The sequence below is a fragment of the Melopsittacus undulatus genome, chromosome 7 (genome assembly GCF_012275295.1).
Source record: "Melopsittacus undulatus isolate bMelUnd1 chromosome 7, bMelUnd1.mat.Z, whole genome shotgun sequence".
NCBI classification, from domain to species: Eukaryota; Metazoa; Chordata; class Aves; order Psittaciformes; family Psittaculidae; genus Melopsittacus; species Melopsittacus undulatus.
This window is the reverse complement of record NC_047533.1, coordinates 60,021,733-60,036,648: the sequence shown is the minus strand read 5'-3', so window position 1 is coordinate 60,036,648 and position 14,916 is coordinate 60,021,733. Positions and strand designations below refer to the sequence as shown.

General features: G+C 40.5%; 1 protein-coding gene across 1 annotated transcript; it reads left to right on the top strand.

Moving 5' to 3' along the window:
• The first annotated feature begins 1,410 nt into the window (after positions 1 to 1,410).
• On the top strand, positions 1,411 to 13,331 carry SPARCL1 (SPARC like 1). The gene is made up of 10 exons (XM_031046781.2): positions 1,411 to 1,464; positions 1,593 to 1,646; positions 4,380 to 5,549; positions 6,659 to 6,735; positions 7,366 to 7,486; positions 8,076 to 8,196; positions 8,987 to 9,123; positions 10,762 to 10,910; positions 11,787 to 11,935; positions 13,303 to 13,331. Exons 1-10 carry the CDS (start codon positions 1,411 to 1,413, stop codon positions 13,329 to 13,331), a joined length of 2,061 nt encoding a protein of 686 aa, XP_030902641.2.
• Positions 13,332 to 14,916: the final 1,585 nt, after the last annotated feature.

Genomic DNA, 14,916 nt, shown 5'->3' with positions numbered 1-14,916 from the left:
TTAAATCATCTATAACACAGGGACCTTTCAAATCTAAGCACAGCAGTAGCCAGGATGCTTTTGCAAGCTTCTACGCCACAATTTAATGTAATGTTTAAAGTCCTTGCTTCTTGCTTCACCAATCTGGCTCCCACACACACAAGTTCCCCTGGAATTCTCCTTTTGGGGCTTAGGGTTCCTTGCCATCCCCAAGAAAAAACATTTTAAAACCATACTTTGAGCCTCCTGTGTTTGAATAAGGTTGACCTAGAAAACTCAAACCACTGTCAGCTTATTCATATGCCAGGGAGTTTAACCAGCAAAACACACGATGCTCTTCAAGTAAGGACACAGCAATACCCATTTCATTATGAAAGGCAGAAGCAATGAACAAGGACATATGGTACGTGGGAAGTGAATATATTTCAGAGGGCAAGGGTGGGGCGTGAAGACTGAGAAGACAATTTCCAAGGAAGCACAGGCAGTAGAATGATAGAAGAAACAGAAGCAGAGTGAAAATCCTACCGATTCCATCTGAATACAGAAAAAAAGGAGGAAATTACAAAGAATAAGAAAGCAATACAGTTAAAAACAAAAGGGGAGGGGGGCAGGGGACAGAAACAATAAGACTTGTTTATTTTTGCTTTTCTCAGTCCTACAGTTACAGCCATAGACTCTTTCAGTTCATGTGCATTGCAAGAGAAGAGAAAATTTGGTGGTAACATCCAAGATAAAAATGAGGTGCTTGTCTTTCACTCACATGAGAATATTAGCATAGACTGAAGGAATTCCTAGTGCACTGAGTGTTCTTTCAGCCACCCATCTTGCAGACTGCCGTAGAGCAGAGTTGGGTTTGCTGCTTCCAAAGCAGGACAGCACTCATCCATTCAGCAGCCTGGACAGCATTTCTGGGCTTTGAGACCTGCTGAGTGGGACTTCAGCACTCAGTTCTTCCTACTGCAGCCACAAAGGAGAGCAGTCAGGAGACACTGGCCACAGAGAAGCCCCAAACAGGTATTGTCTCAGAACTAAATAAAAAGAGACATTCTTCACAAAAGAGCTTCTGAAAAGGGTACATAAGGATTTACAGGGCTGAATCTGTGTACATTCATAACTCTGCCTTCCAGTACCACCACTAGAGTTTGTGAACACAGCATACAGCTTAAGCCCTGTACAAGAACTAAGACCAGAGTATCCTTTAGATAAGCTGGTCTAATACCTGAGTTTACACACAACTGAACACTGCTTGGAAATTCTGTAGGTCTTCAGACTAAGCAAGTTAAAGCAGCCACTACATTACCTTCACCAGTCATTTATAGACCATTATATCTAAATCCTAACTTTATTTCTTCTCATGTTATTCGCAGAAAGGAAACCTGTAAACCCTACCACTGTACCATTGACTATTGTCCTCTACGAGATCTGAAAAGCATGAAGGCTGTAGCTCTCTTCATTTTTCTTGTAGGACCAGCTTTTGCTATTCCAGTAAGTTCTCATCATGCTATTACTACTAGGCACTTAGTTTCCCATTCTGTGAATATTCTGTGTCATCCCATTGACTTATACAAAATTCTTACTTAAGTGTAGATATTGAATATATTTGTCTATTGTAGAGCCATCCCTTAAACTACAAACTCAGAACCCATGGACAGAAGACTCCAGAAAAGGTACTCCTCTTGTTCTTTAAACATTAAGGGGCAGCCTGTATAACCAATCTCAAATATCTAAAACTCGTTAGCACATATGGAGCGATCGCAAATTTTAGGTAAAAAAAAATGTAGGGCCCTCACCTCACGAATGAGTACCAAGCAACTCATGTCTCATGTACTACATAGTGGGAAACAGAGTAGGCCAAAATCTAAAGCTCACAATAGAAGTTTCACTAATTTGAAAAAGTTACCTTTAATGAATCCTCACATATAATCATTACACTCATATTTGTACAAACTATGAGCTCCACTGGCAGTCGAACTTGTGGCTATCACTGCTTCAGTGAACAAGGAGGTTGTGATCCTCTCTTTATTACATCAAGTGATCAAATAGTCCCAAACACATAATTTTATCCACCTTAATTATTTACAACACAGAGCATTAGATACAGCTCATCCTGGAAAAGTACACTGTGGCTGACAAGCCAGATACACAGCCCTGATGGTAATGAGAGAAATGATTTCAGCAGTCCTATGCTACATATGCATCCTAACGACAGAGCTTTTGTATTCATGGTTAACTCAAATTAAAATTCCTTTTTATTGCACCATTCTAGCGAGCATTTCTGGTTCAGACACAACGGACCTTGACTCCAAGCCAATGAATGTTTTGGAACAACAATATTAAGAGCATGCTCTGTAGTAAGAAATGCAAAATTCCAGCTCCCATGTTCACCTTTTTCTTTAATTATCAATTATATCCCACTCTGGGCAGCTTTCCAGATGCATTGCATGGCAATCCAGATGATGCTCTGCATTTTAAAAAAACAAAAATTCACTTTCTTTAATGAAGTATTCAGCAGAGCAAATTAAGATACATACACTAGTGCGCAGCCCACAGCTGTCTCCCAGAAACAACTCACACATCAGGCACCTGCATCAAAACAAAATACTGCAATACTGAAGAAATCATCAGTTCCAATATACAACATCTACCAAAGGCCAGCTGTCCCCTAACAGTAGCTAATTACAGATAGATTGACTGAATTTTACCATCCTATTAAGACTCAAGTATCTTCACAGGCAATCGAGCTCTAAAAGTTTATTATACCCTGGGGACAAAGGTCTAACAAAAACTGGCAGCTGAAAGCCACATCTAGGCACAGCTCTGCCTTGAGGCTGTAGCACATGAGGATGCTTCCTGTCAAGACATGAGCCACATCTTCCTCAAGCTTCTGCTATAAATACAGACACACATAACAGACAATCTTAATGACCTCTTGTCCATAAAGCTTCTAATTCTATAGAACTGGAAGCCCTTCACAGAAGACTGGTTTTGGCTTAAATATAAAGACATATAAGAGTTGTACAAAGAAGTGCTCCAAACTCATGTAAACTCACATAGCAGCAGTTACAAAACACATGTAAAAAGACCAAAAACTAATCTGAAACTTAATTTTCAAGTGTTTTTACATCAGCTTTAGATGCTTGGTAACACACAGATCACTTTTTGTCAGGTCTTCAAGAAACGTGCATTTAATCTGAAAAAGCTCTTCAATGAATTTCTGTTAGATCTGAGCAAACATGCAATCTTTCCCTGAAAATTTAGAGTGGGAAATGAGAGTGAATACACATTGCAAACATAAAATTGTAGAACACTGAGATACCACCTTCACCTTAGGAAATAGGATGCAACCAATCTGCCAAGGGCCATACTAATGTGTCTAACCCCACAACTTTTTAGATTTCTGTAATTATTTGTTAGTGTTCATTTCCAAGCAGTCATGACTCTGCCCACAGTAAAGACAATGTTATTCCAGCAACCTGGGCACTGGGAGGGTCTCATCTTCATAAATAAGACACCCACCCTCTCAAAGCTTTAAGGAATATCAGCATCAGGTGCCATACTGGAGTAAGCAATAAGCAACACTAAATATCCACATGTTATGCAGAAATATATCTGGTATTGCTGCTATTGGAAGTGCCTATACTCACCCAGCAGCTGCTGTAATGCTAACATCAGAAAGCCAATTGCTGCAGCAAGAGTTACGAGTCACTTTAATAGCCGTTCTTTCCTTGAGCATTTGAACCTTTTCCACTGAAGTTACTAGTTGTGCCATTGGCTTGACAGCATGGAGAAATGAGCTTAGTGAGTTTATGATGCAGTAGTTGCCACCAAATAAAATAGTTCCTGATGAATTCAACTAGGAAGCAATTATGTGTCAGGCTCAAAGTAGATTAATGCACTGATTAATAGTTAAGATGAAGTGCAATCCTCTGGAATTGTTACCATGACACCTTGTGCAAGGTGGTCTCTCTCCCTGATCCTCTTTCCTGTGTATTTGTGCAGAAAGACTAGCATCACATCATCTTTCTCTGGGGTAACTAATAATTACAGCCTCAAAGTGGCTGAAGTAATAACAGTAAATTACTGTATTAGTAAGCGTTTTGAGATTTCACAAGACACCCATATGCATCCATCTTCTAAGTGATCTTAAACAGAGTTGCATAGCCCACTTTAGGAACTCCATCAGTCAAAGAAGTGACAGATAACCAAATTTGCTGAGAAATGGAAGTGACATCAGCTGTGAATTTCATGCTCTGGGCTAGCTTAAAAGGAGCTTTTATAAGGAAAACAAAGTCAGTGTCATGCTTTGAAACACAAGGCAAAAATGAAACTGCATGGACTTAATAATAATAAGTTCCAAGATTTATTCATTTACTTGGGTTTTTTTTGTTTGTTTGTTTAAGGCTGAAGATATTCACCTTGAAGCCTCAAAGGAAGCAATCACAGGGTATGCTAACAATGGTGATTTGCTGTCCAGCCTGAAAAGGGCTCAAAATCCAGAAGTATCAGTACCAGATGCTGAGAACATAGGTGAGCTCCAGGCCACTGGAAAACAAGGAAGAACAGGGAGTGAGCATCAAGTGAAAAATGGCCTAAAAAGCATCAACTTCCTTGTGATGTACAATAAACCAGGCTTGGCTTCCAATAAGCAGGATAGTGACTCCGGAAGCAGCAGCAGACAACAGTCCAGCTCTGAGCATTACCAGTTCAGGAGGCAAGAGAAACACAGCAATACAGCTAAACCGCATGTTCTGGGCAATGCAGAAAATCCAGTGGATGCCCTCAGTCTTGATCATGAGCATAACACATGGAAATATAATAAAAATACAGTTGGGCTATCTGAAAAAAACAGTGAAAGTGATGAGGAAGAACATGTGGAAGAGGAGGAGGAGGAATGGGGTGAAGAAACTGATTACAGAGATACAAATTACAAAGGCTACCAGACAAATCAAGGTAACCAATACAAAATACAGCAAAATGAAAACAGCATGCAATCTGATGAAAGCCTGAGAGATACCAGTCAACCAAGCCAGATAGCCAAGAGACATGGTGAGAAATTTGACCTAGAGGAAGAAGAGAAGAACAACCAGAAGAAGCACTATAAAGAAGAAATCCTCTCTCAAAAAACAAGCAATGAAGATCAGGATGACAAATGGCAAAGCCAAGAGAGGAAAGACAATATTAAAGTAAACTATCAGAGTGATCACTACACAGTAGTGAAACGACAAGATACAGAGGGCGATAATGTTGATGATGATGGTCATGACAGTGGTGATGTTGATAGTGAGGAATATCTCAGCAATACCTGGAAAGAAGCAGCCTATGAGGAAGAGGAGAGAATCCAGAGTAATGAGCAGGAGGCCACCAGTACTGAGCATGAAGCGGAAGAAACCACCAAAGATGACACTGCAGTTCATATAGAGACTGAGGATTACAAAGATGTCAAGATTAAAGACCTTATTCACTCTGAACAAGATGATTATGATCATGAGCCACCTAATTCTGACAGCAATCAACAACTAGAAATAACTAGCTCTGTTCAGAGCATGAATTCAATGGAAAGTGAAGATAAGGTAAATTCCCTTTAAAATAAAGTTTGAGTACTACAAGGAGAGGGGAATGACACTCCCAAATTTAAATTCCTGATGATTTAAAGGATATTTTGGATAAAAACAGGTGTAATAATTGATATACAGAAGTCTCATCTCTCCTCTAATTCACTATTCAACTAGCTCATGTTACTTCACATGCAACATTCAGATGAATTGCACCAGGAAGGAAGCAACCACAGCTCATGTAAAAGCTCCAGACCTGATGGGCTGTGTGACAAAATATACAAATAAATATGGATACACAGATATAAAACCTGGAACTCAGTCTCAAGCCATCTACAAGAACATGTAGCAACAGGACAAGGGATAATGGCTTTAAACTGAAAGAGAGGAGATTGAAGTTAGGTATTAGGAAGAAATTCTTCACTATGAAGGTGGTGAGACACTGGCACAGGGTACCCAGAGAAGCTCTGGCTGTCCCATCCCTGGCAGTGTTGAGACCAGGTTGGATGGGGCTTTGAGGAACCCAGTCTAGTGGAAGATGTCCCTGCCCATGGCAGGGAATGAGCTTTAAGGTCTCCTCCAACCCAAACCATTCTGTAATTCTATGACTAGGAAAGACTATTCACTCCTGTCTCCTAAAGATTCTGAACACTACCACACAGAAGTGAACAGCCTGGAAAGGCAGGGCTAGAGTTCCTGGAATAATTACTGTGGCTAGAGCACTTGCACACAAGATGAATGATGTGGGCTTTGTCCCTCAGACAAAGAAGGGTGCTGCACCCAGATCTCCTGTATCCCTATCAGCAAGTAGATAACCAGTGAACTATCAGGGTGCTCTTCAAAAAGAAAGGAATGAGTTTTTCTACTGCTGTTAAATAATGGCATACTCCTGTTCCTTCCTGTCCACCCCTACTTCCCTCACCCCACTCCAAATAACAGAGCACCTTAATACTAGCAGAGGCTTTATGCACTTCTTGCACATTTTGCATAGCAACCCCTTTCTGCTTCAAGCAGAGCAAATGGTGCTTCAATCAGCTTTCTATTTGTTCCTGAAAAAAAATTGTCCAAGTATTTTTTTCTTCCCAGGATTTACCACAACTTCTGCTTATGTCTCTGTGACTGCACAGGTTAAGTCCACAGGCGGTTCCAATGGTGAGATGGAAAGTGCAAGCAACAGGCGTGAGAAGGCTTTCCTGGGTAAGCCACAGGCAGAGCCATCATGTAACTGCTTACTCCCTGCAGATGGGGAATCTGCTGGTCTGCATTTCTTTTCTGCCTTTGGCAGCACGTGATTTCACATGAATGAGCTGTGCATAATCCTGCATCGCAGTTATGTTACGAGAGAATCCCTTCCATACACCCTTGGATTTACTCATTTGTTTGTGAAAACCATTTGTAGACAGCACACAAATTTTTGTGTCAGTTATATAGGAGTGAGAACTATTTTGCACTGAAAAGATTCAGTTTCAGAACAGTAGCTTGAATTCAGCTTGGAGTGGGTCAAGTCCCAGTACCAGATTCAGCAAGGACAGACAAGATATGTTTCAAAGGAAGCCACAAGTGAATGTGAGTCCTTCTAGAAGAAATTGCTTTCTCTGAGAAATTTATTTCCCCATCAAACCTGGGACTGTTCACAGCCTCACCAAGAAAAAAAATCCTTATTAAAGTTTGGCTTGCTTTATTCAATACAAGACCAGTTGCGTTTTAACAAACTTTATGAAACACCTGACTTCTTGGTGAATATTGGCTGTATTCTGCTTTGACTGTCAGTAGTACCTGACAGAAATGTTTGGCTTCATCCTTCTAACAGTCCCTCCTTCTTGCTATGATCCCTAGACCCATGTAGGAACTTCCATTGCAAAAGAGGTAAAGTGTGCCATGTGGACAAACAAGGGAAACCCAGCTGTATTTGCCAAGATCCTGCTGCTTGCCCTTCCACCGAAGACTACGAGCACGTAAGTATTTCATTCAGTGCACAGCATGGGGAAAAAATAACTAAAATGTATAAAAGATAACACATTCCCCTGCTATTATTTAGAATAGTTCTACCCTAAAAAGCATGCAGTGGGTCTGGGTGATTCCAGTAATTGTAAAAGTATAAAGTACCCAACTCACTGATTATAGCTTGAGAATAGTAGGAAAACATGTAGCTAATTAGTACCTAAAGTGATTTGCTTCATTTAGTCTCTCAGTGATCATAGATTCCCCTATCACTATAAGTTCTATTTATCTATTTGGTATTTTAGAGCATATATAGAACACTAGTACATGTCTAGTGCAGTAATCCTGTACTACCTAAGAAAGTATATTACTAACACACAGAAATAAATTCAAAGTGTGACAAGACAGCGTTTGTAAGTACAGACACCTAATCCTTACGTAGGCATACAACAACTATAACAAATACTTCTGATCACATGTATTCCCAACTGCTACCCCATAGGTTAACAATACTTCTATTATTGCAATGCCTGTATGAGTGACCAAAATTTTTCTTAACAGTGGTGGTGGCGGGGTGGGTTTGTTTTCTCACTCCTCCTCTAGGTTTGTGGCACAGATAATAAGACCTATGATGGCACATGTCAACTCTTTGGCACCAAATGTCAACTTGAAGGGACAAAAATGGGACGCCAGCTGCACCTCGACTATTTGGGCTCCTGCAAATGTAAGGCTTGTTTTCCTATGAAAAGTTCACCTAGGTATAAAGAGCCAGCAGTCTTAACTACCAGCTAACCATACTTACATGCTTTCTTCCTCCGCTCTCCCTTTCTGCATCAGTTATCTGCTAATTAAGACCTTCAAACTTTAAACATGTCTAAAATGTCACCTTTTCTGTAATTAAGGGTATTAAGGACATCCCACTTTTGCTTAGACTGATTTGTTGACAACCCTGTCTTCCCCCTGCACTGTTGTACATGCTCCCATTGCTATAGCATCTGAAGGTGTTTTTTAATATCTTGACCAGAAAGCCAATATTTACAGACAGTTAAAAAATTATAATCTCAGGTCCCCAAAAACCCAACAAAACATCCCAAAACTACTTAGATGCCAGATGCAGAAGCCAGGATCTAAAATCCAGAACTGATTTCCAAGTTGTTCAACTGCTGCATATCCTGGGAGAAAAGTGCACTCTCAGCCATACTATTCCTTTTCTGTCAAGAACTTTGCTTTCACACAGCTGACTGATGAGAGTTTCATTGCACATCTCTGCTCAGAAGCTCCACAGATATATAAAAGTTGTGGTATCCACAAGTGGTTAAGCATGTGCTCCAAAGAACTGTAGATTTATAACTGAACTCACAGATTGCTTTCCTAATTTTATGCATTCACAGCTCCACCAGTTTTAAGCTTAACTGGAAGTTTGCTAGTGAGAATCAAATCTAAGTTGGCTCAGAAATGCTTGAATGGGGACTTAACAGATCACTTGTTAACAAAAGGTTTTCTGTTTGCCACAGACATCCCACACTGTACTGATTATGAAGTGGATCAGTTCCCCCTCCGGATGAGAGACTGGCTCAAAAACATTCTTATGCAATATTATGAACGGGATCTGGGTACTTCCAGATTTCTAACTGAAAAGCAAAGGAATAAGGTCAGCAATCCTTTTTCAAATGCAGTAACATTGTTAAAGCTGGACTAACAATATGAGAAAAGTGATTTCACCTCTTCTCCCATTTCTATGAGTTCTCCCATTTCCTATGAGCATTCCCTTTCTGGTTAAGGCAATTTAGACTCAATTAGATTAAAAAGCTGCAAAATACATTTATGTGTGCCCTCACATGCATTTAAGCTGAGATACAATTTCTGCTATGAATGTTCCTTTCGTCCAAGCAAATGGAAACCAATTATATTACTTTGAAGTCAGTGGCTACCGACAAGAGGCAGAAAAGTCAGAATTAGCACATACCTAGATAAACATTGCTCCCTTGAGAAGACACCAAACAGCTTCTGTTCAATTACGTTCTTTGTAACAGATCTATTGGAAAGATCAACCAGTGCATAGACAAGCTAATTAATTAAAATGCAGAATAAGAGGGGACAGCCAGCCAAAAGCTCACATGTGGAGTCCCACAAGTTGAAAGAAATTGTGCCATTCAGCTTTTGTTAAGTAACCTGGAAAAGGAAGGTAGGTGACAAAGTCTGCTGACAATGCACAGGTATTCCAAAGGAAGGAAGGACTTAGGCTCACCAGGAAGGAAACTGCTCAAGTATCTCAGGAGACTGGGCAGTCACACAGGAGGATCCAAGGCAGAACTACAATAGAGAGTTCAGGTGAGCCTCATTGGACAGGGGATCCCTGTGCTGAACTCACCAAAAGCAGCTCCTCTTCTATCCTTGCGACATACCTTGTATTTGGCCATCAATACAAAAGTACCTGAAAATAGACTCAACAGTTAAGGGTATCATTTGCACTATTTAATCCAGCCACACCATCGACACCATGATATTTAAGGGCTATAAAATTACACAAGTCTGACGTTCAGTTTTAAAAGAGCTGCTCTCTACCATCCAGTAGACCTGCAGCATCATGCTACACTGGCTTAAAATGGAGTAAGCATCTATTACCATTGTGCTTTTGTTTGTTTGTTTTAAAGAAAATGATTTTTGTCAAGTGAATTGACAGTAGTTTGGTTTTGAAGATATAGATGTTATAACTGCCTAGAAAGCTGTAAGTGTTAGAAATAGTTTAATTCACACCAAGACCTGGGCTGCTCTAAATCCACAGTAGGAGATGCATGCAGTAGGTCGCAGGAGTTTTGTACAAAATATACTTGAGCAACACCAAAGCCTACTTACACAGTTACCAAGAGGGACACTGACCTACTCAGAACATCTCGTACTAAATACTGCAAATCAGATTATTTCTGAAATGGCTTATTTAATGCCAAAAGCTGAGCTGCTTGCCTCACGAGAGAAGATCAGGAACTGGTAAAATTGGTTTCATCTCCTACCAACCTGAGGATACTGCCCTGCTTAGCCAAGTCTGACAATTAGACCACAGGAATTTCCCTTCCTTTCTACTTACTACAAAAGCTGACACGGACAGCAACAAAAATTACCTGAGGCAAGCTTTTCATGCCGTGTATAGTCACAGACACTAAACCCCATTTCTGCTGTGGTATTTTATCAAGTTTCATTTCTCCAAACCACCTCCTTGCTGGATAGTTCTCTCCAGGACAGATCTTCACCCTTAAATAAAAAACCCCACCGATTTCTCTGTTGTGTTTAGGTCAAAAAGATCTACGAGAATGACAAGCGCCTCATAGCTGGCAACCATGCTGTTGAGCTGCTCCTGCACGACTTTGAGAAACATTATCACATGTATGTGTATCCTGTGCACTGGCAGTTCCATCAGCTTGATCAGCACCCTGTTGACAGGTAAAAAAAGGCCTTTGTGGTTCAGTTCTAATTTGCTGTTTAAGCTCAGGCTGTTTCACTTTTCTAAACCACTCAAAGGATTCTCTACCTGCAGGACCTCAGCTGATAGAAGCCCATATTCCCCTCTTTCTAAGGAGGCATTCGTCTAACACAGAACCTCCCTCATTGTTTTGCTGGACTCATGTCTTAGCTCAGAATCTGGTGCCCTGTTGCCTTTCATAACCATCATACACTACACTTTAGGCTCTATAGTGTCTTCATAGCTACTAATGCCCCGATTCCGAAAGAAAACAAGGCTCACAAGATTCTGTTATTACTGAAGCTAGGAGCAACACGTTAAGTACAAAGGGCAGAGGCCTGTCAGCAAGAATTCTCTAGTGGCATACCCATAGCTTTCAAATAATGCTACGGAAGTCTCACAGTTTAAGGAACACATGGTAACACAGCTCAGAGGAAGCCCCCAGCTTCTGAGAGAGTGACTCAGATTTCAGGCTTTTAGGCATGCTACTCGCTGTCAGAATTCATGTTTCCAGGCTGCAGGCTCCCAGTACCTCATGCTGACCACACCTACTGTCTCAGAGCATAGCTAAACACGTTTGCAAGCTGATCTCCTGAAGATTAACAGCAAAACTCCACAACTTCTTCTAAAAAGAAGTGTTAGTAAACAAACAGCAGTAAAAACATTTTATTTTATCATTAGGTATTGAACATCATTGTAATGACCTGGGACAGATTCACTACAGAAGTAACACAACAAAATCCATCAGGGCACCTGTGTCAAAGCCACCAGTGATCTTCTAGAAGCCAAGATCATCTTTGATGATGCTGCTGATTTATTAATGAAATATAGCTCTACATACCTGTTCTTTCTTTCAGATTATTAACACACTCGGAGCTTGCACCTTTGAGAGCCTCCCTTGTTCCCATGGAACATTGCATAACCCGTTTCTTTCAAGAGTGCGATGGAGACCATGATAAACTCATTGCTTTGAAGGAATGGTGCCACTGCTTTGGGATTAAGGAAGGTAAACATAGAAGAACAGATGCACAGGACAAAATGTTCCTATCCAGGCTAGACACGTTTTCAGACCACAGCATATGGGATTGTAGCCAGAGGCTCATGACTGTTGTGCACAGAGGCAACTGGAAGAGTAGCAAGACTGCAAGAGGTTCACGGTTCTGAATTGCTATATAAAGACAGGGGAAAAATCATCTTTTCTATGAGGAAAAATTTGGGAGGTAGTTTGTATTAAATATCAAATAATTCCTGTGTGATATCAGAACCTGTATGTTCCACATGTCTCTTAGAACACTCTATTTTACTCCTTGGTGCCAAAAGGAAAGGCAAAGTGAGCATGTGCTTTTAGATCAGTGATCAAAACATACCGATTGAAAATGCCTTTAAAGATCTCAAGCCAAGCAGGGAAAATAAGAGATCTCTCACTGATCAAGTAACTATGCTCCCCTCTAGATTGCTATATACAACACAAATGCCGTCATCGTACAATAGCTGCAGGCCAAACCACCTATTCCACCTCAGCACACACCCAGATGGCACCCACCAGACTGCAAGCATCAGCAGGCTTAGGCAGAGGCAGTGTCAGTTTCTGAATCCCAAATGCACTTATGCATACATTTGGTTCAGCTCAATTCACATCGAGACTTCTCTAGAAAAGTTAAAAGCTAGATACCACTGTGCTAGCGATGTCTCCGGAATTCAGCAGCAGCTGAACAGAAGCTGGCAAGATAACAATTTGAGATTTACATTTAATGTAGTACATTCTTTTGTAATCCACTGTCTTCTGATCTAACCCTGAGTGACAGCTGAACAGTATTGCCAGTCATTCAGCAAGGGTAGCAGTAGCACAGGTTAATCCTAGCTATGTGACAGAAGACTCTGGTGAAAGATGCAGACTGAAGTAATGTGTTCAAAATCCTCCTAGCAACTCCCTGCTTTTAAGTAAAGACATGGAGAGCCATCACTCCTTCCAGAATTTTTCCAGGTCTTCTGATAACAATTCACCAGTCACAAACCACACATGGAAGTAAACTGTGAGGAGTTAATCATAATACACATGTACTACGTCAATGACTGTTCATCCAAAGAAGGGTTTAGGGTCAGTCATTTGTGAAGAGTGGAGTGGAAGGGATTCTTGTCTTACTAACAGATCAAGGAGACCTAACACTAGAAACAAAAAAGCACCTATCTAGAAGGGTCTAAATGGATGGCTTCTGGATATGATAGCAGCAAGCATATTTGGATTTTTGTTAGGGATAGCATTCCCCTACATGAGGTCTCTGAAACTTTAGTGTATCACTTCCTTGACAGTGATACACCATAAAAATGTCTCTTTGGCATCAAATGTTAATAAACTTTTCTTCTTTGTTGCAGAAGACATAAATGAAAATCTCCTGTTCTGAGTCTGGCTGAGTAGAATCCAAGCGCTGCACTAAAACCGGTGAAATAGGTGAATTCCCTTTCTGTCATTAACAGTTGCAGAGTTTTCAAGACACAGGTGGCATAAGGTTCACTGCATTCTTACCTAACACAATGCAGAAAAGTACCATATTCAGTAACAGCAGAAAAAAAATTAACTCCTCCAAGTGGTTCATAGATAACTAAGCATTCCCCCACATGTATTAATGATCTCTCTCTGAACCAATAAACGGTACTAAGCTGATGACTGAGCTGTTCATAAAACCCTTCAGTAGAATGATAGGATGTGGATTTAACTGTACACATAAGAAAGTTAACTTGAAATAGGACTTGTTTCCTCTATTTACTGTATCGTCAGTTTAACTTCTGCATAGAAGCCTCAAATAAAAGTCTACCTAGATAACATGGGTTTTGTCAGAACTTTGTCAAGGAAAGGTTATCAAGGCAACAGTTCAATGGAAATTTCATTTTAGAGTTAAGGCAAGTGAAGAAACTAGAGAATACATCATACATAACACCAGTCCTAAAACCATAATTCCTACAATGCATGAACAAAAGCCAAAGCTTTTCCAATACTTCTTCCCCCACCTCCTGAAATGCAACAGTAATAGTACCAATGCCACACAGCTGACAAACTGTGTAATAAGCTAATTGCATGAGCATGTTGACGGGTGTCAAGACAGGCAACAGGCCCACCATCATAAGGAACAGAAGATATAAACAGCTCCAACACCCCCCTGCTCTCCTTAGCAGGCACATTCTTCCTGCCTCCCAGAGAAGCAGCAACTACTGCTACCATTTTTCCTTAGAAATGCTAATTATTTATTTCACCATCTCCCAGCTTCTTCTTTCCCAAAGATAGACACAATTTAGGCATAAAAACCGTGACAGGATGATATTATTCCTGAATCCCATTCTCGTTGTGATTTTAAGCCAAGCACTTCACTAAAAATGCTCCAGGAATGCTCTGCTATAAGCAAGAAGCCCCAAATGCTATTCCTACAAAGGAAGGTCAGAAAACACCTTTCGCTTGAAGCACAACACCTTTCAGTGAAAAGAAAATGGAATTCAGAAATGCTGTTTCGGTAGCTTAAATAGCAGAAATCCGCTTGCCACTTGCTAGTTTTTTCTTGAACCAGCAAGGACTGCTAATCCATACAGCTCCAGCCTGATGCCCTGGGAGACAATGGATCAAGCCATGATTACTTCCAACACAGAAACTTCTTAAAAGAAAAAGATTATTTCTCTCCAAAAGCAGTTTCACTAACAGCTTCTCCTATAAGCCAGGTTTGTCACCCACTTCACACTCTGTAACATCACACAGCAGTGTACATAAATCAACCTGGATTACATGTACAAAAGTGTATTCTGTCTCACCCAACCTGTTTTGAAACTCTGAGTGATGCTGTCACTCCAGCTTTTCCATTGCAAGGCACAGAAAAGGAGCATTTGCTAATGTATGCAGAGATAGATTCTACCTACAGTCACAATACAAGAAAAAATTTCACGTGAGCTCATGTAGCCTGTGAAGGGGCAAACACCACCAGTATTTAATCTACAAATTACAAG

Bases quoted from the DNA above. Each gene is read 5' to 3' on its own strand.
- SPARCL1 (XM_031046781.2), top strand. From the start codon at position 1,411: ATGAAGGCTGTAGCTCTCTTCATTTTTCTTGTAGGACCAGCTTTTGCT. The intron at 7,487-8,075 runs GTAAGTATTTCA...CTCCTCCTCTAG, and splicing joins CCACCGAAGACTACGAGCAC to GTTTGTGGCACAGATAATAA. The intron at 9,124-10,761 runs GTCAGCAATCCT...TGTTGTGTTTAG, and splicing joins CTGAAAAGCAAAGGAATAAG to GTCAAAAAGATCTACGAGAA.